We start from the raw sequence: 10,721 nt of genomic DNA, 5'->3' as shown, positions 1-10,721 counted from the left end.
GTCAAATCCTCAATACGAATTTGTATTTGCTTCACCAATCGATGGATGCGGCATTCCACTAGTCCCAAGTTGAAGCTATGACGAAAAGAAAGTTTCAACACTACCAGAAGTCAACGCGATGATATAACATTCTTGATGAAATCATTGGAAGCGCGTAAATCTCCCGTAAAAGTCTATTCTCAGAAATTTATATTCACACAAGTGTTGTAAGTACAACTTTTCAATAATTCATTTAAACACACAGTTCGTTCTTATTTCTCATTTACTCTTATTCCAATGACTTGACAGACACTCATCCATATACAGTTTGTGTTAATTATATTCATACGATCATACTTTGCTGCTGAAAAAGTGTGTCGATTATCCTAATCGTACAAAATTACATCATCTCAAACACTCTTGACAATGTTGTTCCTGATCGGCAAATCGGATCATCACCTGATCATTCTTATACAACTTTCACAAAGACAGATCCGTTCCGATTAAATTTTCTTGATTTCGATTATCGAACCGCTAAGTGATCTCAGGACTCATGACGGTTAGCTCTCATGTTTTCGAAACTCAAATGTCCGGTAAGTCCTGGCAGTTGATCAGCAATTAAGTCCTTGCTAAGAAATTGCTCTGTTATCTTCATCACCCGTGGTAAATCCTATCGAATCAGATCAAGCGGTCAGTTATCGAACGGATATAAGCGGATTCCTATAGCGGAATCTAATCCGAACATCTGCTGCGTCCATATACTGTCTGTATTATAAATAAACAAATAGATAGATGAATAGATAAATGTAATTTCAGACGGTCAAAAATTCCAGACATGCGTTCCATGCACTAACAATGATTTTTCAGATGTAGCTGTACTACATCTTGGCAATCTCGATTATACGATTACTATTATATAAACTGTACTAATATTCTGATGTTATTGTGCGCTCCTCTTTCTTGCCGTAGTTTTAACCCTAATATTGAAATTCGCCCCAGCTCAAAAAAAAGAGTGGGGTACAAAAATGCGAAAGACCAAAAAGTCGACGGGACGAAATCCCGAAAGTCAGACTACTGACAGTTAAAAACGTAGAAGGACCGTAAATACGAAAAGATGACTTGTAGAAAAATAAAAATCGAGAACGCAAAATTGTATAAATAAATTTATACCGATTTTCATCAAGTTCGGTTGCACTTTCTAATAATGTCTTGACATACAAGGTTAAACCTTTCGTGATTGAGAGTTCGTCACTCTAATCGCTGCTTGACTCGGCCTATTCTGAAGTTATACTTGCATCGTTTTATCTTATTTATTCTCTTATATTTTCCAGTTGCCACGTGAACTCGCAACTTTATTTTTCTCATGCCGCAAGTGACTTCGCAACTCATTAGCACTTCCTTAACATTTTTTAATAACTATTGCCTTGATTTATCATAAATGTGCTTTGCCTGAGTTGTTTAATTATCTCATACCGCTGAACAGCAGTGCTTTACTATAACTTTGCTCATGCTTGATTAGAAAATCTGTGATTGTTTTTCTTAAACCAGATTCATTTATGTATCATTTATAATATTTTGTGTTACACTTTTCTCTGTTCTCTTCTCTTAATTCGTTATAATTGTCGTGTCTTCCTTATCTATTAATTATCGTGTTGTCTAATACTTAGTAATGTCTATTCCGTTACATGTTGCCTGATTATTTCTTTAATTATCTTACATTTGTAATTCTCTAACTTAGTTGTGATATTACCTGACTGTTTTCTTATATTATGTAAGTTTTCAAAGGACTGTGCTTGGATACTAGAAGAAGAGAATCGAAGAGAATCCACCGTTTTTGAAGTCCGAGGATATGAAACAGATGAGACTCGTTGATTTCTAAGCTACGTTCTACAATGTTGTAGACGTCGTTTGGCCTCCTCGGAATCAAATTGTTAACATTATTAGGACAGTTGAAATCAATTCTCAGATGAAAAATTCAGTGCTTCATAACTCGCAAAAAAAAAAAAAATATATATATACATTTATTTGACCGATTTTTTAAAGTTTTTTGCTATAAAAAAGAAAGGTTACCGTTGAATTTCTTCGGAGCAACGACCTTCTGTTAGTTTTTGTTCCACTATTTTAGGCTACATTCGTGTCCATAGCAAATTAGCGTGTTATCTTCTGATAATTTTCTTCCGCTGATATCCAGTTATACTTTTCCCAATATCAATGAACATAGTTCGTTTCGATTTCAGATACACTGATCCAATAGTTAAAAAGGAATACATTATCGTTATCTTATCTTCGCATATAATTTAGGCTTATCAAATTGTACAAAATATTAACGAATGAACGCACTTTTAGTATATGAAGTCGTATAGTCAGATCAATACCTGCTTTAGTACCGTGATTCGGTGATATAACCGATATCTCGAGTGCTGTGTAAAACAGTCCGATTCTTAAAGGAAAGTACCGTATACGCACAAACACTTTTCCATTACCATTCGGGGTCACCATATATCGATGAATATTTGATTTTCTTAGGTCAAGCATTCGCTGTTCCAGTCCTGAGGCAAGACTGGTTCCCATACTTCGAACAAAGTCTCCAACAGACAAGGTTCCCCGCATCCTTTCACGTTCATGACATGAGGAACATTAGTTTCCGTGTTGTTCAAATAGGATATCTGCGGATCAAAGTCTAGTTCTAATGATTCACACCCCAAATAGTAAATTGATACCTGTACACAGTGCAGACGATAACTTACCCTGACTTCGTGGTCTTGACCACCGGCCGTTGTGTACAACTCGAAAATCAGTGCAGCTCCGTATTCCGGTCGCGTTAATTCCTCGGTGAATCCCATTGTCCTCAGAATTGTGACAAGTGTAAGGTCATGAGCCGAGTAAAGGTACATTTTACGATCATCTGTGCCGTTACGCCGCATCCACATGTTCCTCAAAATTTCCTTCAGAAGCGGACCTGCATCAACGACAGTACGACTTCAGATACTTTTTTTACTCCCGATGCGTCTAGTCTAACAATAAATGGACATACTTTGTGTCCACTGCAGCTCCTGATCTTCCATTATACTCACCGCCTCTAAGTCGTCTCTGCATCACATTGCTGGTGAACAAGGCCAGACTCTGCGCAGCAAGTTCTCTAGTCCGATTGTTGTAGTAGTCTTTAGCCCACTCAGGAAGCTTCAGATTGTTTAGCACCTGGACAGAGGATCAAGAATGCATTTGGGATATAAAAATGCAACCAGTGGTTGGGTCCGATAATAATTTGAACAATCCTCGCGGTACCTCAATCTCTAGTAAGTTGTACAACAACTCAACGTCCAGTACCGAGGCTATGTTCTTCCCAGTATAGCCTGACAGTTCCCTGTACATAGTATCCAACGAACCGTTGGCGCTTGCACTGAAATTCAAGTAGGCCTGCTGCAGCTCTCTGTCTAGCCGTGGACAAGGTGCTTTAGCCACGATCAACTGTTCGGAAATCGACAATCGTCAACTCGTTCACTCGATTCCTCAGATGCTGAGTGAAATTGTGGCTTCGCATACCTTGTCTATGTGCCTTGGTATGGTGTGGACGGGAATCGGACGCCACGCAAGTCCCGGTATAAACATATCCTCGGTTCCTGGTTGGTAAAGCGCTGCCAAAAGCGCTTGTGCCGACATGATGCACCTGTCGGCGTAGCTGCTGTACACCAGAAGATCCTTGCTTTGATACTTGTCCCCGAGCAATGATCTGTACATTACGCGCAACCGCTGACCCAGTGTATAAAGCTGAAGCATTCCTTTCTGAGGATGTAACAAACTTTTCAAACTACTAATCCAACCATAATTCTAACGAAAAATAGCACTTGCTTAAAGTTTAGAAAAGTGGAGATGACGTGAATGCTTTTTTTCATCTAATTAGATTACCAATCAAACCTTGGTCAATGCACCCCAACCGTCTGGCCACTCGTGATTCGCATACGGATCGTTCGGATACGTTTCAGCGGGGTTTTTGTCACCGTGTCGAAATACCTGGAAAATGATTTTTTTAAATTTTACTCTGTTTTGGATAAAAATCTTATCTGTTCAATACATTTTTTTTTCTTTTTGATCTTTTTGCAAAGTTTGATTTTCTAAAACAACTAGTATAGAAGTTTGAATTGTATAAATGTACCGATCAATCAATCAAATGAACCATCTTACAAGTCCTTATAAAGAAACTTACTATAAGCACTTGCTGAAGATTTCTTGAAGTATGAGCCGGCGATGCGAAGGCGGTAAATGCCAGCAGAACGCAGGCGATAATCGCCCCAAAAACCACAACGGACACACATACTCCTCGACGACCTCTCCTGCAACTGTTCGCCAAAAATCCTCCGGGAGTGTCCATTTGATCACTTCTAGTACAAAGAAAAGAAGGAAAAATTTCATGAGAAAATTCGTCAGCACAGTGGTAGTAAACAAAGGATTTGCAAACCGTACTACAGTGAATTGAATAAACTACGTTTGACTCAGTCTCTAACTCGCAGCGCTCCGCAAGTCTGCGAAAAAAAATCGTTTCGTAAAATTTTGCTCGTCATTTCTTTACTCTACGAACGCGTTTATTATCAGTAGATAAAACGTCCTTGGAATTTACATACCAAGATCACCGTTACTTGTTATCATAATTTTTAATTTATTTAATAGTCAAGCATGAGTTTTAAACGGAGATAGCGTCAACACAAGAAATTTCACATACTGTGGGATAAAATTATTTTTCACTACATGCATTTTCAGTTACTTTACACCGGTTTGATATAAAGATTGATTTTCATGAGAAACGTGGATAGGTGTATTTTTTCTGGTGCAAATTCTTACTCGGTTTCAATTTCTATCGGAACAGATGAAGATTTCTCCGAACTTTTCTCCATCGTTATAATTGACCGATCGTTACACACACTTACACTACATTTCGTACATAGTATAAACTGCGTGTGTAAATTACTTATTTCAACGATATTTCGACGCAGAATTTCACTGGTCACCACGCTGAGACTCGAATGCGTCGCATTTATTACACCGCGCGCATTTCTCCGTGCAAGTCTTGCGCACTAGATTCGATTTTGTAACAGAATAAAATGGAACCTCATACGAATGGTATCGTATCGCCGGGACCTCAACCTTCATGCATCACTCGTGTTCTGCGTTTCTCAGTGACGTTCGACCGTACGTGAAGCATATAATAATAATAATCGTCTTCGAAATGTTTACTTTTCCATCACTCGCTGTGATAATAAATTATAGATAACCATTGGCACGATATCTTCAATATTCACCGCTTAGCCATAAGATCCGATTTCATAACTTATTCGCTAAAACAATAATTTACGAGGAATAGAATTGTATGAAAATTAATTTCACTACCATTCACTGCTGAAAAGTGGGAGCTCAGTTGAAACAAAAACTTTAGGCTGTAAGAATCTGAATAAAAAAAACTTTCTCAACATCTTAAGGTATAATAAATCTGGTTGACTGTTTTTGTTTCACGCTTCTGGATTGATTTACACAACAATTGTTTCAATTTTATTTACTGTCTAATATGAATTTTCCGATCAGTGTAACATCGTCTTGAACTGACAATGGGCGTGTTCATTAACGGTTAAAATAAAAAAAAATACAAATATCATGAGCACGATGATTAAATTTCTGCACTACTTTCAAAGTATATTATTTCGAATCACGCAGTTTCTTTTGCGTGGCAATGGTTGATTGTGCACAGTTAACGCTATACTCTGCAGTATACAAAATGAGAGAACCGGTACGTTATAACGGTAAGTATACGATACACCGTAGAGAGTAAACATATTTCTACGTGTAATTGCTGTATGGAATTCCACTTACGATACGACACAAGTCTCGGGTAAACACAGCGCTCAAGTTAGCGAAATCAGGCGGGAAATATCGCGCACTTTGCTCAAAACGAGCGACTGATAAAAGGACTCGTATCTCGACGCAGCTTCAGTCGAGTAGGACAATACTATGAATGGTTGAACAGCTGATCACTCTTACGATGCAACCACACGCCAGTCTCTCGCCGCCATGGTAACCAATCTGCCTTCGTCACGAGATTGCGGTGTGACCACCACAGACTGATCACGAGCGTGTATATAATAGTGCACATACATGGACTGACTTTCACACATGTCACGCACTATACTCGTTACGTGTCAGCGCGGCGATAATGCGTCTTTGGCTGCCGATCTCAAAACTAGCAGGAATATCTCGGAAAATTTCATTTTTATGGAACAGAATTTGGTCTAGAAATTTCAAATTTCGCCGAGTTTTTTTTTAGACAAATAAAATTCTCAAGGTATACAGTTGCAAATTTCTCAATAAATGAATAAACAATCGTTTTCCAACTTAATCAACACTGTTCTTAGATTATGCACTTGTGATGGAATCATTGTACGCAATAAAGTTTCACTCGAATAACGATTGGTTTTAAAACAGTGTATGAAACAATATTCGGCTGCCAATTTTTTTCTAATAATGTTTTTGAGTCGCATCTTCAAATACACTTTTCACTATACATACACTGATGATCGTTTCAGCGGTCTATACAGTATCGAACTTTCTTTATTCAAGTCATTGTTAAAGGCTCGCACTTTATGAGTAATTTCTTGATTCATTCTCATTTGATTTTTCACTTTTCCTGTCTCTGCCACTGAATATTTCATTACGAGACTACGTTCACAAAAAACCTATCATTCAGCTATTTTCATTCTTATCCTATCTCTCAGTGTCAGTAATGATAAGGGCGGCAAGAAATAGATGTTTCAAGCGAAAATACGGTACTTTCATATTTTGGAACTACCTAGTTGTATGCATTTCGGTTTATTGAAAGTACGACAAGTTGCATGCAATCAAGTGCAGTCTGCTTCGGGTTGTATGAAAGGTTCTACAATGCTAATTGCATACCTATATCCAAGCCAAGCGTTGTCAAACTGCGCATGCGTCTCACCGAAAATCAACTCGACGCCAGTGAGAGGCCTCAGGAGTCAAGTTCGTAGAATAAGAAGGGCCTAAGTCGAGTAGATTATTGAACATGGCAGCGGCAACAGACTCTTTCGATACTTGGCTAAATAAAAAATTAAAAGCTTTGAACACTGACGAAGGTGTATTCGGTACTTACATAAGGGGGATATTAGAAGGCGATGAGACCGACACTGAGAAATCCGAAGCGCTCGAAGGAATCCTCATGGGAGTTACGGTGAGAATTGTACACGAATATATATATATTTTGAGGTTATGTCACCGTCGTCCGTACCGTTCGAGCTTCGATTCAGCTCTGCGCACGAAAATAGCAACGAATAATTAGCTATCGAGACGGTTTCCCGAATTCCTTCCGCGAAAAAGGTCAAAAATCGTCATTCGCGTTTAGCTATTGCATCACTGACACACAAAAACATGTTTTCTATCGGCAGGAGAATAAGATCGACGAACACGTTGCCGAGATACTCGCTGCATGGGCAGAATCGTTGACTAAAATAACACCCACAAATGATCTCGCACCGACCGAAGACGTTGACGTCAGGCTGGTCAGGATGCTCGAGTCCCAGAGCCTGCCGACAACTACGACCCGGAGCTACACGGAAGAGGAAAGGCGGATCAGAGAGACGATACTCGCACAGTATAGCCAGATGTCTGATAACGAGGAAAGTGAGGGCGAGGGCGAAGAGGAAGGTGCCGCTGGCGGCGATTGCGGTATTGAGAAGAATATGAATGCAGCCGTTATCGCCCATCAGGAGCGAGAGAGACGCGAAAGGGCCAAACTGGAGAGTCAGAAGAAGAAAGACAAGGACAAGGAGGATCGGTAATTTCCTTTCACTTTGATTCGTTATATCATTATTCGATTTATCAACGATCAAAACTTTTTCCATCATCTTTTCGCCAACATCTGATTCCACTTATATTCCGATACAGGGAAAAGCAGAAGCAGCTTAAAGAAGAGAAAAAAGAAAAGCGAAAAACTCAGAAAGGGGAGCGACGCAGGTAGCACAGATACACCTGCCCGTTGTTGTACGTTTGTTTTGAACTTCTTTTTAACCCAACCAAAAATTATGTATCTTGCGAGTGTCAGAAAATTTTTATCCTCCACAACGAATATAAATTATACACTTCATAGTATGCATATGAAGAATGATAAAAATTCACTCACCATCCCCGGCATCACTCATCCTTAAAACGAATACGTGTATATTTATTATCGTGCATGCAGTGATTCTAATTCCTGTTTCATCGTCATCAACAAACTTACCCCCCCACCCTCCCCCCTTTATTTAGGTGCTCTCAAATTAACTTATAAACACTAATAATCAAATACTCATCTGTAACACAAAGTCATCGTTTGTTTGTATCTCGTTTTGCATTGTCAACCTATAGATTCAAAGTAACAGCTCAAGATAAATTTCGAGACGCATACTCAGGTAGGTTGGGGAAAAAATAAAAATCAATGCAAAATAGATGCACTGGTGAAAAATTTGTCTGTTTTTCTCCCAACGTTATATCTATTGATTACAATAAACGGAATGGTACAGACGTTTTTTGAAAATTTTCAGAAAATCGTTTTCACCATGACGAAAGTAGTGTTTAAATTATTTGACATTTTGCATGCGTGTGCGAACTGTAATAATAGTGTAATGTTGATATACGATACATAGCCTAGTCATACATACAAAGAGGTGTTGCAAATTGTAATAGATAAATCGCAACCGTAATTTTTTCTTATATTTCACAATGTTCTTACTTGCGCGCTGTCATTGCTATTCTTGCTATTGAATTAGAGAAAATTGTAGCAACGTTATAATTACTGACAAACAGTAATGTGATTAAAAAATTTTACACTCAATCTATGTACTTGTACATACATGTGTTACGGACGATAATTTTATTTTTCAAGTGCTCTGAAGACCTATTCGACGCAAATACAATACCAATTGAACTATAATTGAAATTAAATTTCAAGTGGCATTAATATTTACAAAATGAATAGAATTGAATAATTAAAAAAATTATAGTGGCGGTCCGAAAATGCATTCATGTCGTTTTGTTACACACTGATTGATTTGATGCATGCGCGGTTATTTTATTCTTATTGAATTTATCAATTTGTTTTTGTACATTTTCGTGATGGTTTACGAGTAACGCACTTTAGTTTTTCCAATTCTTTTTTTTTTAATAGTATTTTCGACTTTTTATTGCATAGATCTTATTTTATTTAATAACGATAATATTAATAGTAATGATGATAATAATATATTAAATAAATCAAAAAAATTTTATTACTGTTTTCTCCTTCATTTCTTCATTTCTCACCCCACGATGCCAATATTGTTACATCGTTCACGATATCCGATGTGATCACTATAATTATTAAGAAACCCCATAACTATACAAAAACAGAAGAGAAGAGAAAAAACTTATAGAAACGTTTTTTGTTACTTTATTAGTATTGTTATTATTATTATTATCATTATTATTAGTATTATTAATATTAAATATTTACACACAAGATATCATCAAATCCTTGTCATATTCTTAATATGTATATGTATTACGGTTAAATACAAAGAGAGAATAAACAATGAAAAAATGATTAAAGAAAAGATGAAATATTAATTATATAATGTTTGTTGAAGTACGACTAATTCGCCTCGTTTTTTTCTTCTTCCTTAACGATATAATTATTGAATCTGTTTAACATAGATCTAGGTACTATAAATTTGGTAGTTTAATTTTTTCTTTTTTTCCTCCATTATGTCATATGAAGAAATTTTACGTATATTGCACTGAAGTAATACCAAAAGTTTATCAATATATCAATCATGTAATATAATTAAGCGAAACATTATAATAATATTCTGTATAAGAATATTTCGGGGCTGAATCGATGTTTCCAGATTTCAAAGATTAAACGGAAACCGCACGGTGACGAACAAACGAAACCTTGATTACGCTGAATTTTGAATAACGTAAGTAAACTAATGCGATACATTCTTACATTCATGATGAATTAACTAGCATATCAATCGCGGGATTGTTAGGTAGGTACCACATGATGCCGAACCCCGTATGATTGTCCACAGTCCAATCATTTAACCTAATGATTTATCGTCGATTGATTATTACTACATAGCATTATCATTAGTATCATCATTGTTGTGTATTTTGAAAACGAGAGATTATGGCAATAAATTTATTACGGCTTAACGTTAGTTGCATATAAGAGGTTTCACAATTTATGCTATTTACAACGCTTCTAAATCGTATACCTAACATAGTAATCAGTATCTATAGTTTTACACAATGACTGTATAAATCTATCGTTCATTTTATTTAATTAGGCGGGAACACCGATGGCGATATTATATTCCATTCTACCATGTGTATATTTTTTTCAATTAACCCTGCATGTAGGCAACACTCTGGACTCATGTGTGAGTGAATCACGGAAGTTAAATACTCCGTTTATAGGCTTTTATCGAAGCATATATCATAACCAAAGTGTTAGTGCCGTCATTTTTTTTGACGGAAAACAGTGATCGACGATTGGCCGATGCTAGATACGATTTTAGAGCCGAAATCTAATCGCAGGTGAGTAAACGGGTGGCCATATTGTTTTCCTGTTCCCACTACATTCGTAACGTGTAACATTTGCAATTTACTTGCGCAACTATTTCCCGCGGAAAATTTCTACTTGAAGATTCGTTCAATACTATTAGTTA

At 37.0% G+C, this 10,721-nt stretch overlaps 2 protein-coding genes across 6 annotated transcripts; one reads left to right on the top strand and one right to left on the bottom strand.

Annotated features, from left to right (window-relative positions):
- Window positions 1-1,528: 1,528 nt before the first annotated feature.
- Window positions 1,529-6,073, bottom strand: LOC124301597 (prostatic acid phosphatase-like). 5 transcript variants are annotated; one of them, XM_046756860.1, is made up of 8 exons: window positions 5,839-6,073; window positions 4,184-4,358; window positions 3,895-3,990; window positions 3,523-3,762; window positions 3,265-3,447; window positions 3,014-3,177; window positions 2,727-2,958; window positions 1,529-2,645 (listed from the first exon to the last, which is right to left on the bottom strand). In XM_046756860.1, the coding sequence occupies exons 2-8, from the start codon at window positions 4,346-4,348 to the stop codon at window positions 2,502-2,504; spliced, it is 1,224 nt and encodes a 407-aa protein (XP_046612816.1). In that variant the 5' UTR covers window positions 4,349-4,358; window positions 5,839-6,073; the 3' UTR covers window positions 1,529-2,501. The 5 variants fall into 5 exon arrangements, with proteins under 5 accessions (XP_046612816.1, XP_046612818.1, XP_046612817.1 ...); XM_046756862.1 differs by having other exon boundaries at window positions 4,184-4,355; XM_046756861.1 differs by lacking the exon at window positions 5,839-6,073 and adding an exon at window positions 5,362-5,693.
- A 914-nt stretch (window positions 6,074-6,987) lies between these two features.
- On the top strand, window positions 6,988-9,615 carry LOC124301598 (coiled-coil domain-containing protein 43). Its single transcript, XM_046756864.1, has 3 exons — window positions 6,988-7,207; window positions 7,422-7,810; window positions 7,921-9,615. Exons 1-3 carry the CDS (start codon window positions 7,043-7,045, stop codon window positions 7,991-7,993), a joined length of 627 nt encoding a protein of 208 aa, XP_046612820.1. The 5' UTR covers window positions 6,988-7,042; the 3' UTR covers window positions 7,994-9,615.
- The last annotated feature ends 1,106 nt before the right edge of the window (window positions 9,616-10,721 follow it).

This window comes from Neodiprion virginianus, chromosome 3 (genome assembly GCF_021901495.1).
Source record: "Neodiprion virginianus isolate iyNeoVirg1 chromosome 3, iyNeoVirg1.1, whole genome shotgun sequence".
Classification (NCBI taxonomy): Eukaryota; Metazoa; Arthropoda; class Insecta; order Hymenoptera; family Diprionidae; genus Neodiprion; species Neodiprion virginianus.
The sequence above is the reverse complement of the archived record's forward strand: the minus strand, read 5'-3'. Positions and strand labels throughout refer to the sequence as shown.

Bases quoted from the DNA above. Each gene is read 5' to 3' on its own strand.
- LOC124301597 (XM_046756858.1), bottom strand. From the start codon at position 4,868: ATGGAGAAAAGTTCGGAGAAATCTTCATCTGTTCCGATAGAAATTGAA. The intron at 3,448-3,522 runs GTATGCGAAGCC...ATTTCCGAACAG, and splicing joins TACCAAGGCACATAGACAAG to TTGATCGTGGCTAAAGCACC. The intron at 3,178-3,264 runs GTACCGCGAGGA...TCCTCTGTCCAG, and splicing joins ACAACTTACTAGAGATTGAG to GTGCTAAACAATCTGAAGCT.
- LOC124301598 (XM_046756864.1), top strand. From the start codon at position 7,043: ATGGCAGCGGCAACAGACTCTTTCGATACTTGGCTAAATAAAAAATTA. The intron at 7,208-7,421 runs GTGAGAATTGTA...TTCTATCGGCAG, and splicing joins GAATCCTCATGGGAGTTACG to GAGAATAAGATCGACGAACA. The intron at 7,811-7,920 runs GTAATTTCCTTT...ATTCCGATACAG, and splicing joins GACAAGGACAAGGAGGATCG to GGAAAAGCAGAAGCAGCTTA.